The sequence below is a fragment of the Perna viridis genome, chromosome 2 (genome assembly GCF_037379345.1).
Source record: "Perna viridis isolate PV_CMFRI_1.1 ecotype Kerala chromosome 2, ASM3737934v1, whole genome shotgun sequence".
NCBI lineage: Eukaryota > Metazoa > Mollusca > Bivalvia > Mytilida > Mytilidae > Perna > Perna viridis.
In genome coordinates, this window is record NC_142446.1 from 16,265,949 (window position 1) to 16,288,910 (window position 22,962).

Genomic DNA, 22,962 nt, shown 5'->3' on the forward strand with positions numbered 1-22,962 from the left:
TCCTATCTTCATAATCGGCGTCTTGTTATACCATTTAGACATATTCTAAACAACAAACTGTCAAAGTAATCTCAAGTACTTTTTATAATAATTTTAATTGACCTCTGTATTTGAACTTACAGGAGAGAATGATGAACTACAGTGAAATCATAGTTATATTATCGCTGAGTTAAGAAATAAACATGACAGAGAAATGTTTATTTTACTTGTTTATTTCAATACATAAAACCAACTTCACCAGTGAAGTTAGATCGCCACAATTTGAACTACAAATGATTGATTGATAGATTGCATCTCTCTAATTCCCCTGAGTTTGATGATTTAAATGAATTAACATATACAGTTACACAAAAATTAAAAATTAACATAATACAAAAAAGCATATCAGACACAAAACACACTGAAGTTTAACCGAAGTTGTACTTGCATTTATTTCTTCGGGCATTTCTGTTGCTTAAGTAACAATCCTACGCCAGAGTTGCTTATTTGGAATTAACGAGTCTATAATATAATTCTCTAAGAACGATAACGATTCATATTTTACCAATCTTTATCAAAATTAATTCTATGGGACAACTGTATACTTTTAATTTACAGACAACTTCTAAAGAACGAAATAGACAACGAAGGACTTAAGTGAACTTTAAAGATCGTGATCAAAATATTTATGTGTCACATAAAAATACTAACATTCCCATATAAATCATTCCGAGAAGATTTATACTATAATGGTATTACGTTACCCGCTGAGTTTTACGCGATACATGTCTAACTTACTTATGAACCAATTTTCAATAATACAAGCACATCGGGGTTCAAAATATTTATATAAACATCATCAAAAGAATAGCTTCAAACAAATACTTGTCCAATCCTATTGAAGATTTATAACTATCCTATTTAAAATTGATTATTTTAGATTTTTATACATCCACTAGATTTGTATTTGACGAAATCTAAGAGTTCTAAGAAATCCATCATGAGATAGGTAACAGTTGGGAAAACATAATCAAGGAAACCAAGATTTTAGCGGAAATAAAAAAAATGTAATCCAGAGACAAAGACCAAACATGGAAAACATACAAACACAACAAAGAACATAAAGTAACAAAAATAATACATTCAAAGTAACAAAAGTAAATGATCAACTCGCATTCCACTAAAAACTGGGAGCATAGAACAGGTGCAAGGGTAGGCGTCCTCTGCCTTTCTAGAAACACCCGCCGAGATGCTCATAAGAAGTCAAATCCAGGGTAGAGGAAAGGAAAACTATGACAGTTGAACTAATCAATTTTCATAGTGCAAATGGATGCATCGTAACGATCCACGAGCTCGTGATGATCATAAAACTTCTGTTGTGATGACTTCAATCTTGTAATGACATTACCGTGTCCCAGAATCCTTATTGTAAGAAGTCTAACGCGATACTAACAGACTGCGTAGTTGCGACAAATTCTGGCAGAATGTATGAGTTGTGATATTACAACTCCAAACGTAGGGCTGAAGGGATGTTGTCATTTTCATTAAATTATATTCTTTTGATACTGTTCGAATCCTGGTTCACTTGATTTCCCTTGAATGAAATTACATTTTTGTATATTATTTGCACGTAGGAAAAGGTGGAAGATAACCAGCAGATCAGAAAATCTACCAGATCTGACATTAACGGCTTAAGTAAAGGTACCAGTATCGTATTGCATATCCCTGAGCAGGTGTACGTCAAAACATGGATGCTATAAAAATATAGTGCATTTTCTTTTTGCCTCTCTACAAACTAATATTTTGTCAAAAGATATGAACAATGACTTATAAAATAGAGCAAACATCACACTGTAAGATGAAGAACTTTTTTAAAAGAAAATCTAACATGATATCATAAAAATGTTCCACTGAAAAGGTTGGTTTGGTGAGTGCAAAACGAAAGTGAAAGTAGGGAAAATGGCTATTTATAGTTCGAGACTACTTTTCTGTCCGATCTTCGTGGACTCACCCTATTTTCGTTGCGGGAAATTATTTTTTCACATGTCCTTAGAAATGCTACATAAGTGAAAGTTTTATTGAATCAATTTACATATTTTTTTAAAAAATCCTAAAAATATGCACTTCACTATAGAAGTCTATGGGAAAATTAATACGATACTGAGACCTAAATGTATTCGTATCATATATACAAAATTAGATTGTAGTCAATATGTTAATGATTTTCGTTTTATCTAGGAAGAATGTGTGAGCTTCACTTTCAAACATTTTTGTTTTGTTTTTCAACGTATGTTTTTTAGGATCTGATGTGGTTATGGATAAAAAAGATGTAGATATAAAATTAGCGTTGTTATTCCAGGGATCTTCATAACAAAATTATCTATCAGTGATTGTGATTTTTTAAATTTTATTTGTCAGGAGTATTGTTTTATTTAAGTATAGATATGTTACCAGTGTTGTCCTTTAAGTGTAAACAAATTCCCAGTGATGTAATTCAAGTGTAGTTATATTGCCAGTGTTGTTATTCAAGTGTAGATATCTTGACATTGTTGTTATTTAAGTGTAAATAACTTCCCATTGTTGTTATTTAAGTGTAGATATGTTTCCAGTGTTGTCTTATAAGTGTAAATATATTACCAGTCCTGTCCTTTCAGTGTGGGTATATTGTCGGTATAGTCCTTATGTAATCATATTAAATTATTTTGTCCGAAGTTTTTTTATCAACACCATGTACTATATGTGTAGACATTTTTTTTTTTTACTTCACAGTCCTTTATAACCAAACTAATTTTGTCAGCATATTAAATACCTTGTCAATGCTGTCTATATTTTTTTGTATATGATGGTATTTTTTCAAGGCTTCGAGTGAAATACATTTATGTATTAAGATCAAACGAAGAAAGTTCTCATACTGTTTTCATGAAGCATGAGTGGATAACATGGACTCTTGAAACAAATTATTTACAGTAAACATTAAAACAATATGACTTAAACATTAATGTAAAACAAATAACGCAGAAAAATTAATATGAATATGTTTGCTTTACAAATAATTAGATTTTCCGCTAAATAAACAATAATCACTATTGGAAAACAGGATTACTCAACAGAAGCAATACTGGAATATATTATATACATATCTTAATATTGCATTACATCTACAAACCATGATTATACAAAACAATAAATTTTCATAAAAACCACCAAAATAAGAATTATGAAACTTAAAAACAACAATCAATTACCGTGTCGAAAAAACACAGGACGTGAGAAAATGCAGCATTAAAATTGCGCAAAAATAGCAAAATTCCATAAATTTCATTAAAAAAGACTTCTTAGAAGGCATGAACCCCCGTCCCTACCACCATATGTCACTCACACATGTACAGTTTTTATTATTATTCTGCTTAATCCCTTTATTTCGTCACGTTTCGACATCCAATAAACTGTTCCTTGGGAAATTTGGTGGTATATAAAGATTCTGTAATGCTTGATACATTGGTAAACATCCCATCACTGCATCCCAAAGAACTTTAGGTAAGGTTTCGTATAGGATTGGATCAAACTCCAGGAAACTTTTATTGTAATATACATGTGAAAATGGTCTGATTTGGATATATAATGTCCTTTTTACTGTGTAGTGGAAATTCTTGAACTGTGAGTATGGTCAACAAGATATCCCAACTAAGTTAATTAACAACAGCAATTATCCCGGAAAAACCTAATTTTTAATTAAAACACTAAACAATTATTGGGTAAGACGTAATCACTGCATAACTGTATTTCTTAGAATTATAAATTGACTGGAACAGTTTTCCTTATTGATGTTTCCAGTTCTCAAACTTTTTTCGAATACATGTGTTCATATATTATTAAAAATATGAATGGTCCAATTGTTAAAACATTCAGAAAGTATCAAACCCTTGTAATTTAACTTAATTGAAAATACAAAATATAATAAATGATTTTTTGTATTCTCATCATTTGGACTCCATCATATTTATTGTTACCACACCGAGGAACAACTTTAGTGAAAACACTATTTTATTTTTTTGTTATAAATTACCAAAATTTAACTTTTTCACATCAACAAATCCATTTTATATACGTTAATACCGTATCAATTTAATATTAGTATTGCAGTTTTTGCATCATTTTTTTTTTAAACATCAACTATGACCCTATTATACTAAAAATTACTTGTTTTATTTTACTTTTAGTTACTTTTTCAGTCATTAAAAGATGAAATTACATGTTTTCTGTAGGCAGTGATGCAAGTTTTAGGGCCTTTGTTTTTACTGGCCCTCACGGGTCATGTAAAAGCATGGTGGTCAGGAACACACAGTTATGGCGGCGGAACTGCACACGCCACTGCTCATGCCACTTCTCATGCTTATGCAAGTTCAACAACTCGGCATTCATCTTATACAAACTCTCATGCCGGATATGGAGCAAGGAACTACTCACCACCTAGTCATGGCTACGGAACTGGATATGGAAGTTCGGGTGGTTCGGCTAGTTCTTTGGGAACAGCAAGTTCTTATGGGGCGGCAAAGGGGTCGGCCGGTTCTTATGGGAGCTCGGCAGGTTCTGCTGGTTCTTATGGGGCTGCAAAGGGAATAGCAAGTTCTTACGGGGCCGCTAAGGGAACAGCCAATTCTTACGGGGCCGCTAAGGGAACAGCCAATTCTTACGGGGCCGCTACGGGAACAGGTAGTTCTTATGGAAAGTCTGGTTCATCAGCCGGATCCTACGGAGCCGCGAAGGGAGTAGCTGGTTCCTACGGAGGGTTGACAAGTTCATACAGTTCTTCATCATCCCATGCCTCGGCCTCTTCCCATGCTTCAGCCAGCTCCTATGGTTCGGCGAGTTCTTATGCTGTTAATTGTGCAGTATCTGGATGGGGTGCATGGAGCGCCGCTGATGCCAACGGATATTCCAGTCGATTCAGGCGAGTCACACAACAAGCCTCCGCTGGAGGGAAAGCATGTCCTACCCTTTTTGAGACAAGAGTCGGTAAGTGAACGATTTTACTTTTTTGTAAAAATAAAAGGCATAATAGGAAAACGTAACTGCAGATGAAGTGATATATATATTTTAATATTTATTGAAAAAAAAAAATGCTTAAAATGAAATGATTAATTCTTTTGATAACATCTGCAATTCATGCCAGCATCGCATAATTTTTCTCATTATTATATATTGAGCAACCCTTGCACTGTGAAATCTGCGCAAGCATTGGTTAAGTGTGTTTGAATTGCCATATCCCAACGGCAAAACATGTGCATAATAGTTGTTTTACAAGTTGGTATCGATTTTGCGATTGATGATAGTATGAGTTACAGATCGCATAAAGTGCAATGTGTTCGAATTGCTATATCCCTGCGGAAAATCATGTGCTTAATAGTTAAATAGTATTACTATTTTACAAAAGTTGGTATCGATGTTGTTATTGATGATAGTATAAGTTACAAATCGCATAAAGTGCTAACTTCTTACACAAAAAGGGACATAAATAATACATGTATATATACCTGTAATTCAATAACTTCAATATACATGTATATCTAAAATATAACCTCGTGTCAGTGACTTCAAGATGCAATCGTGACTAAACGGTATTTTTTATGTACAACTATTCATCCTGGCAAATAAAAGTAATATCGTAAATTGTCCAGTTGTAATCTGAGGAGACACAGAGTGCTCAAAACGCTCACTGGACACTTAGGTGAAATGTCTACATTTCAGTTTTTTAGACTGTGCCAAAGGCAATGGGTTATTGGCAATTTGCATACTAACATGTTCCTTAAAAATCGGTATAGCGGTTTTTAAACATTGTAATATTTTGCTTGTATATTCTTTAATACATTCGCTTCACAACGAATAGCAGCTTTACGCGCGGTAGACATCACAGATCATGTGCGAACAGAACCAAATTGGTAGATTGCCAGTAATATTTTTCGGCTAATCAAGCAGAACGACTATGTAAATGGCGCACATCCTGGTGAGGGAAATTGAAGCGCCCCCGAAGCGACTCCTAGCTGGAGAAGTATGTGCAGTGCGTATTTAAAGCGCGAAAGTTAAGAAATTATAAACTAACAAATGAGGAAAAATATTTCAGTGAAAATCGATTGCCAGATGGGGGCTTGGCAAGCTTGGTATGCTGTCCAGGGTTCCCCTGGAGACTATGCTAGACGTCGGGAAACACTCGTACATCCACTCAACGGTGGTAAAGAATGTCCCCCATGCACAGAATACAAGAAAGGTATAGTTAGAAACAGACTAGATGCCAGCATTTTGCCGACTTGAAATACTTTTGTCAAAGAAACATGGGTTATGGAAAATTTATAAACATGTATACAACGAGAGATGCAATAAAATGGGGAGAACAATGTGTATAGTAAATACACATATTTTGCGGGAAACATCAATATACTGTCAAAATCAGAAAGTTACTTGGATCGATGTTTTATACAAGCCCCTGACGTGGCATATCTTAATCTACAATACATATTAGTTTAAGTTTGAAAGAAAGTTCTTTTCGTTTAATCGGAGTTACAAATAAAATAAAAAGGAAATAAAAACAACATCACCACAATGTGTTACGCATATCTTATATTTGGTATGCTAAATCTTAGTCAAATTTGATAGTTTTCACAATCCCAGCATGGCATTGGTGATTTGTATTGTCTTGTCGATGTTATAAAAAAAGGAGTAATGATTTATGTAAAAAAAGTTAATTATTTTGTAGTAATGAAAGTTTTGGATAAGCAAATTTATTATTTAAAAAATGGTGCTATTTTTAGTGATACGAGAAAAAGATCTTATTCCCATTCTCAACGAAAGTACAGCAAATAATGTGTATAAAACATTTGAAATGAGAATAGAATTACATTTATTATTCTCAAAAAAGAAAAGAAGACAAATTAAAGATCTATTTTGCACAGTATGTGCTTGAGTAAATGCCGGAAATCCACGATCTAATTTCTTTAGTTCTAACCTTCTGCAAGTCAATATTACATCGTAATAAGCAATGATACTTAATATATTGTCTCTTATAATTTTACGTATTCAAGGTTGGTTTCTAGTCACTTGATTCTTGCTTTACTGAATAGCATACTTAATTTTCGGCATATTTAGATAAACCATGTAATAAAAAAGATAAAAAGCTGAACACTCTGATCAATTTCACGGCATTGAATAATGCCAACGAAGGCTTGTATCGACTGACATTATTCTTTGTTGTTCACTTTGATAGTCGCAAGGACCGTGACAATCAAAAGTGAAATGTTCGTGAAAGTAATGTATACATATTGTATATTGTTTTTATTGTAAAGCCCAATATGTTGCACAAATACTGTTGAAAAGTCGTCAACACAAACCTGTCACAGAAATACTAAAACTTTATTAACAAGAACTTTCAATACTATGTAAGGCTTTTATATCTAATATCTGCGTGGATTAGGTAATTTAGAATTTGCATTTATAGCAAAGCACATTCCCATGCATACAAATAGTTCTTAAACAAATATTAGATTATGAATTCCAGCAACTGCCGACATGACATTAATATACAATGCACGGATTCTTCGTGTCCAAATTTAAGTTGTTTAATATAAATAATTCAAGTGTTCCTTGAGGATTATATGGCCTTGATGATGGAATTGCGACTTCAATATGTGTCATATCGATGTTAGTTAATGTCGAGTTTTAATGATAATAATTTACTCCAGTGAAGGTAGAATGCGTTGTCAGTTCCTGGGGGTACTGGTCCAAGACACCAGATGAATCAGGACATGTCGCTAGGTACAGAAAAATCCTCACTTATCCATTAAATGGAGCTGGACCTTGTCCACATGTAGAAGAATATAAAACAGGTATGAGTGTTGACTATACATGGAAGTTATTGCCTATGAAGTTGCAGTCGTTGCAGATGAAGGAGCAAACAAAACAACTGTATGGTTTTAATAAAATAAATCGATTATAAGTATATCGATCGGTGGTTGTGACATGTAAATTTGTTTCGTGATCGGTAGTAAATAAAAAATATAAAACACGATTAAAGAGAATGATATAGTTCTCTGTTAAAGGTATTTATTACTATTCAGATCTGTGTTTTAAGTTGTGTGTGTGGTCCATCATTATTTGCGGTTCTACATTACAGTGGATCCCTTTTAGAGTAAACGTGAATCGCGGATTCCCGTTATGTACGGTTCTGTGTTACAGAGTATACGAGATTCGCGGGTCACTATGTGTTATCTGTAACTCATAAATCATTCTGTTCAACAAGTTCACAAGATATTTTTTTCGTTCGCTTTAATCAAATCTGTATTCATGTTTCATTTATACCGAGAATCAAAAGCCAAGAACAGATTAAGTACATATATTGTATGAAAAATATTCGAGAAAACATATTGTCAACAAACAATATATTTCCTCATATATGCAATATAAAAATATTTCTGTTTTTGTGTTTAGTGCCACTGCCATGTTTGGTGTGTCAGTGGTCTGCATGGAGCCAAGTCGACGAGTCAGGTTCTATCTACCGATACAGGAAAATAATAAGACCCCCGATGAACGGCGGAAAAGCATGTCCATCCTTGGTAGAAATAAAAAAAGGTATTCAATTCAATATGGTTCATAAACCCATCATATTTCTACCATTCAAGACGCAACTCGTTGACCGTTATTAACATTACAAATAGTCAGTGTTTTGGTTTGTGGCATTGTTGTATTTCTAATTTAAACTTATTTAAAAAAAAAAACCCATTAAAATTCAATCACTTTAACACAAAAAAATACAAAGCATACAAGTAGCCATGTGTAGCAGTATGTATACATGTATTTACTGAATACATGCATCAATGTTGTATCAACCGGAGACCCTTACACTTTATCATTGCCCTCATTTCAACTGGACTAAAGTGTGTTTCTAGTATAGGTGCTATATACGGCATACGATATGGACCAAGGGTATGATTTATAGGGAATGCGATATAGGGTAAACGATATATCGTGAATATTACATGCCAAAATCTGTATTACATGCGGTATCAATCCGAAACTCCTGTATCATCCTAAAGGCTCAGCCTTTCAACGGGGTGATATAGGTAAAGGGTTGATAACACATGTGACACTGATTTGACATATCATGTTCAGTATATCGTATGTGTCAACTATATACTTTAAATATGGTCCGTGAAAGGGATGCAATATAGGGTATGCGATATAAGTGTAAGGTGTGGTATAGGGTATGCGATATAGGTCTAGGGGTGTGGTATAGGGTATGTGACAAAGGGTAAACGATATAGGGTTTAAACAAACACTCATAATGTATATACAGAAAAGATATATTTAATATGAATATATGATATAGGATTTAATCAATCATTTTTAATGAATATACACAAAACTTATATTTTCATCCAAATATATGATACATTCCATTACAGTACCTCTACCCTGTATTGTTAATCCATGGACTGCATGGGCAGGACCCGACCATACAGGAACAATGTACAGAACTAGATGTGTAAAACGACCAGCCCTAAATGGTGGCAAAGCATGTCCTTCTTTGATTGAAATGAAGAAAGGTTGGTTTGGAAAATAGTCAGAGGCCTGGCGTTGAGGAAAACCTCATAACATATGTTTAAAATTATTAACATACTGCTGCGTGCATTTGCAAATACAAGCATATCACATTTTTGCGCGATATTTCGCGGCTGTAAGAAGCGCAAAGAGGAATTTAGTCTGATGATGACAATTGCTTTGATCTCGATGAAAATACATAATGTTGACAAAATTCTTTGTCGCGACCTCATGACATGGCCACGAAGCACTACTTGTCATATTAGCCGAACCTGAGAGGATAAAATTTGATTTTATTTCAGTACCACTACCATGTCTTGTTGGTTTCTGGAGTTATTGGTCAGTTCCTGACAAAACAGGAATGCGATCTCGCATAAGATTTGTTACCAGACCACCCATAAATGGAGGAACTGCCTGTCCAGAATTAATCCAAATAGGAAAAGGTTATTATTGATGCAACTGGACCTAAACTCTAAATATATATATATATATATATTGCAAAGTTATACGTAATAACTTTTAAGAATATTGATTATCAGATGATACGAGTGCACGTAGGTTAATGAGCACTTGGTGGTGGATACAACTATAATTAGTATGTGGAAATATTTGTGTTTTTGCTCAATGTGTTTATTATTGAATTTACGCAAGAAAATTGACATAAATGGTCGAGATGAATTTTAATATTGCCCTTATATATTTGCTATTTTTATGAATAGAATATCATTATAATAGAGTCCAGATCGCGCCCAAAATTCCCTAAACGTCCCATACAGTAAGTCATAGATATCATATGTTAAGAAGTTGAATCCACATCTGATGCTCATGTAATTACCAACTTATATTTCTGCTATATTTTTCTTTTTTATGAAAGGTTGTAGAATGGAATTAATCAAAAGCTTTAAACTGAAAGTAAAATATAACTGAACTTATTTTTTGACATAGTCAATCTAGATTTGTATACGATAAAAATGTTTTACAGATTTTAAACGCAATTGCAGAAATAAGAATTTGCAGTTGAAATTCATATTCCTAGGAATAAAAAGAAATCAAGGATTTCCTGTCTCATTCGTAAAATGTTGAAATTCTCTATGCATTACACATTCTGTATACATTCAATATTTTGTATACTTCAGTACTAGAAAGGGACGTTTAAAAAACTAAAATAGAAAGAATTTAGAAATAATGTATAAATGTCAAAATTTGTTTTTAAAACATCAGACTCGGGAAAATAAATGAATAAAATAAATAAAATAAACTAACTAACCTTTGAAAGAGCAAATATTTGATGTTACAGTTCCTTTCTCATTGTGTCCCCATGCCATTTATTATTACAAAAACCCGTCCGAAAAACAGTTTGGAACATCTCTTTAAAATTTAAGGGTTTGTACTATATCATTAGAAAGGAAATTTATAGATAAGTAAGAGGTAGTAACTGATATTTATGTATTGGGGAAGTAATAAGACCCTTTTGGTTCAACTGCGGTATTATTGCATTTAGGGGCGGATCCAGGATTTGAGTTGGGGGGGGGGGGTAAATTGAATTAAATACCGTGCAAATCGAGGCAAAACATATTATGGGGTGAAACTTGTGGTGACATTTTGTTTTCTTACCGATTTAGAGGGGGAGGTGTACGGCCGGTACGCCAGTCCTTGGATCCGCGCCTGGCATTGTCTGATATTTCATTTTGTGAGGTAGAGCTTGTGGTAGAACAATATAATTTCCCTTCAAATGGTCATGCACAAAAACTACCCCATGGCAAAACACAAAAGGGAATAATCAATAGTCATTGTTTTAGGAGCAGGATTAGGAGGTTATGGATCTAAATATGGCCTATACAATCCTGCTGGTGGATTGGCGCAACCTGGAAGCATGCATGGCGGCCCAGACGGGCAAGCGCTTGCTAATCAATTTGGTAATCTGGGTGGTGCAAATAATGGAGGTAATTTTGTTTGAAAACTTTTTCTTGAGCTATTTATTTGCTAAAATGCATATCAATTGTTACAGTTCGAATTTTCGAATTGTAATTGCATTTACATGAAGAGTTTGTTTTTTTTTCAAGTATAAAATGTAGCGGTACAAATGTGATATTTTTTTCATTATAAACACCTCAAATGCTTCCAGAATGATAAGGATCGTATTAGATTTTACAGTAGCATGAATTGTAATATTGACAGGTCCAGGTTCAGGGCTGAATCCATGGAGTGGACTTAGTGGATTAGGTCCTGGAGGTCCTGGTTCTGGACTTGGCAACAATCCCTTTGGACCTTCTAATGGTCTGGCTCAACCAAGTAGTGGTTTAGGTGGACCAGGTGATAATAATGGACTAGGTGGACCATTAAGTGACTTATTTAAGCCAGGCTCTCCATTTGGACCTGGAGGCATTTTTGGTCCTAAGTCTGGTGATGGAAGCGGTCCATTTGGACCTGGTGGAGCTTTTGGACCTGGAGGACCATTTGGACCAGGAGGAAAAGGAAAAGATCTTTTTAAACCAGGAGGACTGCTTGGCCCTGGGTCAGGTCCAGACCGTGGTGGACCGTTTGGTGGTGGTGGTCCATTTGCACCTGGTGGAATTTTTGGACCTGGTGGACAATTTGGACCTGGAGGACCTTTTGGACCTGGCGGACCTTTTGGACCTGGAGGTAAATTTGGACCTAAAGATGGAAAAGGTCTCTTTGGTCCAGGTGGGCCTTTTGGTCCCGGAGGACCTTTTGGTCCCGGAGGACCATTTGGTCCCGGAGGACCTTTTGGTCCTGGAGGACCTTTTGGCCCAGGCTCAGATAAAAATGGAGGTCCTGGAAGTCCTTTTGCTCCAGGTGGAATTTTTGGACCTGGAGGTAAATTTGGACCTAAAGATGGAAAAGGTGTCTTTGGTCCAGATGGACCTTTTGGACCTAATGGTCCTTTTGGTCCTGGTGGACCTTTTGGCCCAGGTTCTGATACAAATGGTGGTCCTGGTGGTCCTTTTTCCCCTGGTGGAATATTTGGCCCAGGTGGACCGTTTGGACCTGATTCTGGTAAAAATGGAAATGGACCTTTTGGACCTGGTGGACCATTTGGACCAGGCCACCCTTTTGGCCCAGGAGGACAGTTTGGACCAGGAGGACAATTTGGACCAGGTGGCCCTAATGGCCAAGGTGGAAATGGTAATGGACCATTTGGCCCAGGAGGTGATGGCAGTAGACCATTTGGCCCTGGTGGATCAAATAGAGGTGGACCAAATTTTGGAGGTCCAGGAAGTGGAAATGGACCATTTGGTCCTGGTACAGGAGCTGGCAAAGGAAATCCATTTGCGCCAGGTGGACCATTTGGCCCAGGAGGTAAAATGATGATGAAAGGGATTGAACTGATTTGAATTATTTTTTTTGTAATCATAGCAAATTCAGTAAAATTAAAAGAATGAAGTGATGAAACTAACAAATATATAATGTAATATGGATACTTTAGTAAATGCTGGTAACTATTGACTAGCTGTTGAAATTTGCTTAAGTTATAAATGTAACATTTAAATTGTAAGAAAGGATACATTATAACCAGTAGTCATCTTTCTGTTTAATTTTTTTATGTTTATATAAATTGCTTTCAAATATTGAGTTTATCGTACTTATTTTTGGATGTCTTGCAGGCCTTTTGTCAAAACTTTTCCCAAATGGGAACCCCAATATGTCAGCTATTTGCGAACTTTGCGACAATAACACTGGTCCAGGCGGGCCTGGCGCAGGTGGTCCTGGTGGGCCTAGCGCAGGTGGCCCAGGCGGACCTGGTAGCGCTGATAATGCAGAAGGTAATTACAAGTAAAGCATTTAATTTTTCTTGTGCATGAGCTGTTCATTGTTGCATATGATGCGCAAAATAATTATTATGTATTCATTTCAGGACACAAGTAATATTAGATGGCTTATTTAAGTATTTATATAATAAGAGAAGATTTACAACAACAACAAAATATTTACCAGAGTAAAAAAGAGTAGATATTTGTTTTGTTTTTAATAAGATATAGATAATATTTGTGATTATATACATTATTGCCATTGGACACTGCCAAGTAAAGTTATGAAAGTTTGGCCCTTGCTTATTTCTTTGTATTTGCATAGTTCTTCCTTCTTATATTATCACAAATTTTCAGCTAAGAATCTACTGTGTTTAACATTAGTATTTTTAACTGATGCTGTTTGAACATTTTGTAGTGCCTATTGACTGTATTGTGAGTGAATGGTCAGCATGGTCTCAGCCTACACAGACAGGTACTCGTGCTCGCGTAAGACATGTTACAACACCTCCAGTAAATGGTGGAGAAAAATGTCCTGATCTCATTGAGCAAAAGGAAGGTTTGTAGAATCTACTGTGATACAAGGACAATAAATATAATATAATGAGAAGGGATATAGTGAATATGTCAAGTTTGTCAACAACCCCACCCGGATGAAAAATGTCAGCTAAGTAGAAACTCTTAATGCAGATATGCCAAGCATGCTGTTGCCTAGAAAATAAGATCCTGAAAAGCTTTGAAATAAAAAATTGTGCATTTAGTTATCTTTTTTAAATTGAAAAAAAATATATATATAAATATTAAAATGTTGTTTCAAAGTTAACATAAGCACTGCTAATATTTCATATGTTGTACATTTACTGTACTTGATTTTTTATGAACCTGCAGATTTTTGCTTATTGAATTAAATAGGATTTGCCTATTAGGGAAGACATTATTTGTATTGAACCTCATGCTTAAACACATAGTAAGAGTCACACATTCAAAACCAGCTATTCTTATTAAAATACATCTATATAGATTTATTTTCAAATACTTAATAATTGTAAGTATGTTAGCACTCTACCAGTCGTTATACATTGTACTCTATAACAACTTCATTGCTGATTTGAGATTTCCTTCTGAAAAGGCTAATAACATTTCAAACAGAGCCTTTTTTATTAATAAGCCCGTTATAGGGTTTGTTAGTCTGACTCTAGTTTAATTTTTCTTTCTGGAATTTTCAATGTAGAACATATTGAAATCTGAAGACTGATCTGCATTTTATTGTTTACTTCCAGGATTTCGAAATGCTGCATTACAATGCAAAATCTTCTATTTTGTACTTTTCTTAACATTTTTATCATGTTGAACAAGATAGTTGTCAATTGTTCACTGGTATTTTTACACAAAAAGATGTTTTGCTTTTAATATAGAACTCAATGCTATGTTAATGACGAATCTTGAATGGAAGACAAGGACCCATTTTCATGAAATCACATAGTCAGGTGACGAGACTTACATACCCTATTTCATATCAGTGTTTGTTTCTTTGTTTTCCTTTAAAAAAATAATTCCTGTTTTACTGCTTCGGTATAAGGTGAAAAAATCACCTACGATTTATGTCATATCTGACAAAATGATTTATGTTTCTAACTCCCTATTTTGTAGCACATCACTCACTCTCCATTCCTAATATTTATCTGCCTGTCTGTTTAATGTGTTTTTAGTCCCCCTTGACTGTATTGTTGGTGATTGGACAGCTTGGAGCAAGCCAGACCAAACAGGAACTATAACTCGTATACGTAAACAGCTTCGACCCAGTGTTAATGGTGGTGAAGAATGTCCTAACATGATTGAGAACAAAAAAGGTTTGTTTTCATTACTCATGAACATTTGACAGTACAATAAAAACAATTGGAGAAGTGGTCAATTAATCTACCTGAAATCTTTTTAGTTAACATTTATAACAAAGCACATACACATTACCCTAATTTATAGCCATCAAATTTTTGCCTTTTTTTTCAATTAAAAAATCCCTGTTTTTATATAAAAAAATTTATTCTGTATTGTCACTGCTGAACTGTAAGTTTCCGATACTTTTATTGTTAAGTGTTAGATAAAGTTCTTGTTATTATGATTTCTGATATTTCAGTACCATTGCCATGTATTGTTGGTGACTGGTCAGAATGGTCCAAACCTGACGAGACTGGTGGTTCTTCACGAGTACGTTACGTTGTCAGAACCAATCTGAATGGTGGAGAAGAATGTCCAGATCTTATCCAGAGAAGGAAATGTTTGTTTGTTTTCTTTTTTGTCCATTTGCATATTTATATACTATACAAATGTACATGTATTTATTCAGAACCATATCAATTTTTCAGTGATAAATTGAAAAAAAAATACAAACAATACAGAACATATTGACTTTATTTTCATGTCTTATAGTTGCTTAACTTAAAATGGTTTTTCAGCTATTTACCAAGTAAAATAATTTTTTATATTTTAAATTCCATCTGAGTTGATAACAATTGTTAGAAAGAATCAGATTTTATATAATTGTGTATAATGTGAAAATGGAATGATTTTGACGAATTTGACTACTTTTATTTTACTTACTTGTACCAGTACTGATATGTTCTCTAGAGTCAGTCACTCTGGTAAATCCTACATATAAATTAATTTTACTGGGAAAGTTACAATTAACTGTTCCTAATATTTACAGCACCATTGCCATGTATTATGTCAGAATGGTCTAATTGGGTTGGACCAGATGCTTCTGGTACTATGTACAGATATAGAACTGTAGTCAGGCCTGCCATGAATGGTGGAGAAAAATGTGATGATTTGATGAACCTCAAGAAAGGTAATTAATTGTGTATAATGTGAAAATTCTCTTTTTGTAGTTTCTTTTTTGAATATTTATGGAAATTTGAATTTCTGGGTTTCATTAGAGCAAAATTTGTGATTATGATATTAAATTTCTTTGGGACTATGAATTATGGGTTTGACTGATCCATGAAAAGTTGGTACACTATGAATATTAGTTCTTTGAGAGTATGTAAAAGAAAAAAAAATTAAGTACAGCCTTACCTAAGTATCATACAAATAAAGAAAAGAGTTGATATATTACAAATATTTATCAGCATTCCAGAGTACCTATGATCTTTCAGAAAGTTGCATTTTATATTAAGATAACAATGAAAGTTGTTTTTATAGTTAGGAAAATAATGAGTTTAATTCCATGGAAAAATATTCCTTGTAATATTTTTCACTACTGGCCCTGGCACCATGAAACTTAAAGTCTGAGAACATATTTGTGATGTAATTAGACTTGCGGCCTTCTGCTTGATTCATATGTAAAAGCTACAAATAACTGAATATATAAACCAATACAAAGTTATCCTTTATATTCAGGATAAAGATGGGAATTATTTAAATTGGTTAAAGCCATTTTCGAAACAAAAAAATCACAATGACTTATTATTTATATATGTTTTATAAAGACTTGATATTAAAGACTTGGTACAGTATACTGGTAAATCATGCCACTGGTAATTTTTGCAGTTTGTAGCAGGTAACTCATCATTAATTTTGAGATACTGATGGTAAAAATTAGTTGAAATTATATTTCATGATTTGGTTTTTTTTTCAGTCTTTCAGGATCTGGGAAATAATACAAGTATTAGATCGCTGTAAACATTTTTGGTAAACAGTAGTTACTTGTATACTCTGGGTGCTTTAAAAATAATTTTTTATGGATGCATAAGATATAAATTGTTGTTGAATTTCAGTACCACTGCCATGTATTCCATCTGAATGGACAAAATGGAGTAGTCCTGATGCTTCTGGAACCAGATACAGAGTTAGGTACACACTTAGACCAGCTCTTAATGGTGGTAAAGAATGCCCAGATCTCATCCAAACATCTAAAGGTAATATTAATGTTAGCAAAAAGCTAATTTTTCAGTGGAAAATTGAAATTTTTTAATTTGAGTTATTCTGGATGCTACTTTCCATTCGATCTGAAAGAAATGATTTATTTCATGAGTTGATTAAAAATTAAAGATTCATAAAGAAGATAGTTACCATTAATTAATGTTACTAGGAAATTAACCAGACTTTGAGTATTTATGAAACCATTTGGTTAACTGTTGGATATTTTACTGTCTTCAGTACCACTGCCATGTATTGCTAGTGACTGGTCTGCATGGAGTGCTCCTGATGCTACAGGAACCAGATTCAGATACCGTTACACTGTTAGACCAGCTCTCAATGGTGGAGAAGTATGTGATGACCTTATCCAAGTCACCAAAGGTACTACCACCAATAAGTTTTAATAACAGACTTCTTACATCTTTTATTATGTATGTTATGGTTTGTGATTTTATATATAAAAATATAATGTTGCATTAGTGATATGCAAGACTAAGAATTAGGCATGACAGTTAATAGATCTTCCCTTATACTCCTATATATTCAAAGTTGCTTTATTTTTCGCAGTTTGGAACGTTTGTTGTCTTTATTGTACATTCCCTGTTTAGTTATAATATCAAAGGGAAAGACTCTTAATAAATATACGAGCACTATGATATTTTCAGTACCATTGCCCTGTATCATGGGACCATGGACTCCATGGACCAAACCTGATGCTACAGGAACAGTGTACAGATACAGATATGTCATCAGACCAGCACTCAATGGTGGCAAGAAATGTGATGAAGATCTTCTTGATACCAAGAAGGGTAAGCATATCATTCTTTCAATTATGATGTTATGTTGAGTTAGTTATGTTTTAATATGATTAATGTTTGATACATTCAGGAAGATGATGTAAAGTCAAGAAGACCTGGATTCAGCCCACAAATATGGTTGGGAAATAACAAAATCATTTTTTTTAACATGTCATAAAACTTTTTCCTATTCATTTACCTCAATTACATCTTACAAAAATTAGTAAATAAACTATTAGTTGGTAATATTTAATATATGACAAGAAATCATCTGAAGTTGTTTTTATTTTCCTGACTACTGTATTTTACTGTTTAATTGTTTCTGTAATTGTACAACTTAATCATGTTCCTTTAAAACCAATAACCACATTCTTTAATATGGAGTCATGTGTAACACATTCTTTGATGAAATGTCAGCTTATTCTGTTTCTGTTATTTCAGTACCATTGCCATGCATCATGAGTGAATGGACAGCTTGGTCCAAACCTGATGCCACAGGAACTGTTTACAGAGTCAGATATGTTATCAGACCTGGTCTCAATGGAGGCAAAGAATGTGAAGACATGCTACAACTTAAGAAAGGTATTCTGTACATGTGTCTTGAAATGCAATAATTATTAGAAATCTGAAGTTTAGGATGAAGTAAAATTGTCTATTGTTTGCCTGTGATTTAATGAATGTCAAGTTTTTTTTAAAATCTCTTTTAGCCCTTGTTTACACACATATCTGTTCACCTTTCGAACAGTTCATTTGGGAGATTCTCCCACATTTACACTGTCTCCTTGGAAACTACTGACTAAATTTCATGAAACTTTTAGGCATTTAGTCATGTTTGATCCACTGAATTTTGTTGGGAGTAATGCCCATTTAAATTTTGGGATTGTTTGAAATATACCACTGAAGCAGATTGTAAGTGCAACACCTTGGAAACTACTGAACTAAATTTCATGAAATTTTGAGGTAGTAAGGACACAAAATGTAGTCTTGCACGATCTTAAATTTTTGGATTCCCCCTAAAAAATTTATAATATATACAATTGAGGCAGCCTGTCATCACAACTCCTCTGATACTACTCAACTGAATCTCATTTAATATGGTAGGTAGGACAGTATGGAATAACACATATAGCCTTGTTATAGCACTAATTGTTTCACAGATTAACAGTTATTTCTTTGTTACTTTATTAGTACCTCAATAGATTTTATTACCTTTTTAATTTTTTTTTTGGATTGTGGGGAGGAACCTTTTTGAAGGCAAAAACTAACTAATTCAGTTGTTGAATATATAGTTATGATTAACACAATTTTCCTTTAAAACTATTAAAATTTCAGTACCACTGCCATGTATCATGGGACCATGGACTGAATGGAGTAAACCAGATGCCACAGGAACCAGATACAGAGTTAGATATGCAATCAGACCACCCCTTAATGGTGGCAAAGAATGTGATGATATGTTACAAACCAACAAAGGTAATAACTAACAGTAATATACCTTCAATATTTTTATTTTTCTTGTTATACTATTATTGTTACCTTTGAGCAGTAGTATCTGAGCATATATATTCTTACACTAAACTCACACATGTATTTTTTTTAAAGCATGAAATTTGTCTTCTTTTCAATGCTGTATTGGTGTAATATTTTAATTGTTTTTGACAATACTTTCTTATGATTAAGTTTGAGTGACAAGTTTCATTTTCACAAAATTTTGATATCTCATTATTTTGTATTTTATTTAACAGTAGTTTAAAAAAGTTATTATTTATTTGTACAAATCATTTTCAATTGTCTAACAGTACCATTGCCATGTATTATGAGTGAATGGACAGCATGGTCTGCACCTGATGCCACAGGAACTACTTATAGAGTCAGATATGTTATCAGACCAGCCCTCAATGGTGGCAAAGAATGTGAAGATCTTTTACAGACAAAGAAAGGTAGGCTGATTAAAGCAAAGTGGAGGGAATATCCATCTTTACCACCACAGTTGCATGAGGTGTAAGATAGAGTCTAATTGTTCAAATACAGAATTAGTGTTTGAATTGCTAAAGGTAGATTCACAGTTTTATTCTAGGGAATTTCAACTGAAAAGGAAGTTGGACTAAGACTTTTCTTTACTATACTTTAATTATTGTCGTTGAGTTCACAATAAGTTGTGCCATGTTTGAATTTTTTTTGACAAAAGCCTTCTTGTATGAGAAATGAAATTTGAATCAAATTGATATACCAAATAACAGCATCTGAAACGTTTGTATAGAGTCTATTGATTTGTTGTGACATGTATCGTTGATTTGATCCTCTATCCTACATAATAACACCTAGATGAACTGTCCTGTACTACCATACATCGTGTACTAAGTTACAGCCCTAGATTAATCCTATGAGGAGGAATGACTGGCTGAGTGGTCTAGGGCTCTGGATTTTGTGCAGGTGTTGCTGTAGATGTCACAGCAGTACGAGTTTGAGTCCCAGGAAGGGAACGACCAAAAATTTGCTTTGCAAATTTGAGTGTTCGAACATCATTGGGAATTTTTCAGACCCTTCTATACGCGATATTTTTACATTTCAGTACCACTGCCATGTATTCCATCTGCCTGGACTGAATGGAGTAAACCAGATGCCACTGGAACAGTATTTAGAGTAAGATACACAGTCAGACCTGCTCTTAATGGTGGTAAAGAATGTCCAGATCTCTTGCAACTTAAGAAAGGTAAGAATTATTTTTAACTGAATTTTCATTTTAGTTTTTGGGTTTTTTATCCTTCAGGATCAAAATACCTTATGTCACCAGTCCATCATTGGAACTTCCCTACTATTTCTGAACACTACACAAAGATATATTCCAAATGTAATTCCTTTTATATCATTCAATATCTCTTTCATAATCAGTATACATGTTTCTTCCAATTAATCAGCTCAGTAATATTCTATTATTTCTGCAAACAAAATTAAGGTCTAGTCTTCATATTAACTTGAGATTTGAGGGACTCCTTTATGGCCTTGAAAGATATTTGGTAATGAATTTGCATTTAGGGAATTTATTTCTTTCAGTAATGTGTCTGGCAGCATAAAATGTGTGAAGCATTTTCATTTTAATACACTTATAAGTCATATTCTCCATTCTGTCATTAATATTTTACCACTTATAATCAGGAAGTGAAGAGCAGTGATTTTAACAAGTAAATTTTGCGGGAAAATTCAAATTGATGAAAGTGTCTAGTTTTTGAAAATCTCGTTTTAAGGAAATAATTTTCTTAAGCTGAATCTGTTTTATCAAAGTATAATTATAATGTAGGATAAATACTCTGTTAATATAGCTTTTGAATGTAAATGCACATTAACTTTTGGATAGGTTTAAAATTGGGAAAAAAGGTGAGATGGAACAAAATTTGTAAATGTGTATGAATTTGGGTCAATAGTATGGATTAACTTTCTGTTTATACATATTAAAATTCGGACTGTAATCTTCAAAGTCCCTATTTGTTAAATATTCTATGCCACTGATTTTGGCTTGCTTTCAACATCCAAAATGGCACGAATGCAATTTGCTCTAAAATCAGATGACTTCTGCTAGAATCTTGGTTCCCTTGGTATGATTACTCTTTCGTAACCATGATGATCCAATTGTTTTTTAATCAAAACAACTGGTTACCAGGTTACCAGGAAGTGCAGGTAATGTTTTTGTTCCACAAGTTTCTCTAAAATGTTTAGTGATCTTTGAATTGCTTATGATATTGTCCAGGGAACCAGATTTAACAACTGGCAATGTGGCTATATATATATATGTACATAGTCAATTGTAACGAGCCCCCGTCTCTGAATCAGAAACTGGGTAATGTTCAACGCTAACTGATCATTTCATCTTTTAATGTAAAGTTCCGATTCTCATACAAGCAAAAAATCACTCATAGAACACATGTTATACTATTTAAGAGGTACATTTTCATCTGGTATGAAGCAAGAAATATGAAGCTATGATGGTAAACACTTTACCAATCAGCAGCATAATGTAGAGTAGTAATATGTAATTATGCAAATCATTTGTAAATGTAAAGTACTGAAAACCAAAAGTTCAGGAAAACTTGAATGAATTACAATATTGGTGTTGTAGAAATAAAATGTTTATCAATTGTAGTAAAACAAAATGTATAGTTATTGGGACTAAACAGAAGATTTTATCAAAAAAATAGTTCCCCCGAGTTAATGATAAAATCTGAAGTACTGAAGAACTCAGAATGTGAAAAATTATTAGGAGTCCAAATTGATCAGACACTGAGCTGGTCAAAACAAGTAAACATTGTATGCTAAAAAATTTCAAGTAGACTTTATCTTCTGTCTAGGATTAAAACGTATCGAAACTTAGAAACAAAGAAACTGTTTTACTCAGTATATATTATTCCACTAATTGACTATTGTAGTTCTATTTGGGGCATTTGTACAAAAGAAAATTTACAATGTGTACTTAGACTACAAAAGGGGGCAGCTAGGCTTATACTTGATGCAGAATTCTGTGCCCTCTCTAAATCCCTCTTTAATTTCTTGGGTTGGCTAACTGTTGAGAATAGAATTATATATCACAAGTGCCTATTGATCTTTAAATATTTAAATAGGTAAGCTCCGTCATGTTTGGCTGATAAAATAAAATTTGTTTCTGAAGTAAATCCATACCATTCTAGAAATGCCGTAATAATGTTCTTTTTATTTCTAAACTTAAGACAGAACTATTCAGACATACATTTGTTTACTCTTGCCCATCTCATTGGAATACCTTCCCACATGAAATAAGAAGTGTACAACGAATAAGTCTTTATAAGCAGAAATTAAAAATCTTCCTAATGGAGCAACAGGCAAAAGAATAATCCAGCTGTATTTACTTGTACTTTGTAAATGATAATTTTGTTGGCATGCAT

General features: G+C 33.7%; 1 protein-coding gene across 2 annotated transcripts in view; it reads left to right on the top strand.

Annotated features, from left to right (window-relative positions):
- The first annotated feature begins 3,424 nt into the window (after positions 1-3,424).
- The window catches only part of LOC148623824 (uncharacterized), a 96,328-nt gene continuing 76,790 nt past the window's right edge, over positions 3,425-22,962 (top strand). For both annotated transcript variants that reach the window (XM_088565989.1, XM_088565990.1), the window contains exons 1-21: positions 3,425-3,516; positions 4,245-4,995; positions 6,101-6,244; positions 7,713-7,856; positions 8,458-8,598; positions 9,432-9,572; positions 9,870-10,010; positions 11,367-11,510; positions 11,746-12,888; positions 13,194-13,352; positions 13,756-13,896; positions 15,047-15,187; positions 15,472-15,612; positions 16,042-16,182; positions 17,111-17,251; positions 17,493-17,633; positions 17,918-18,061; positions 18,491-18,631; positions 19,382-19,522; positions 19,849-19,989; positions 20,622-20,762. In XM_088565989.1, the coding sequence (XP_088422115.1) occupies positions 4,251-4,995; positions 6,101-6,244; positions 7,713-7,856; positions 8,458-8,598; positions 9,432-9,572; positions 9,870-10,010; positions 11,367-11,510; positions 11,746-12,888; positions 13,194-13,352; positions 13,756-13,896; positions 15,047-15,187; positions 15,472-15,612; positions 16,042-16,182; positions 17,111-17,251; positions 17,493-17,633; positions 17,918-18,061; positions 18,491-18,631; positions 19,382-19,522; positions 19,849-19,989; positions 20,622-20,762 (4,456 nt within the window). In that variant the 5' untranslated portion in view covers positions 3,425-3,516; positions 4,245-4,250. The remainder of the gene's footprint in view (positions 3,517-4,244; positions 4,996-6,100; positions 6,245-7,712; positions 7,857-8,457; positions 8,599-9,431; positions 9,573-9,869; positions 10,011-11,366; positions 11,511-11,745; positions 12,889-13,193; positions 13,353-13,755; positions 13,897-15,046; positions 15,188-15,471; positions 15,613-16,041; positions 16,183-17,110; positions 17,252-17,492; positions 17,634-17,917; positions 18,062-18,490; positions 18,632-19,381; positions 19,523-19,848; positions 19,990-20,621; positions 20,763-22,962) is intronic.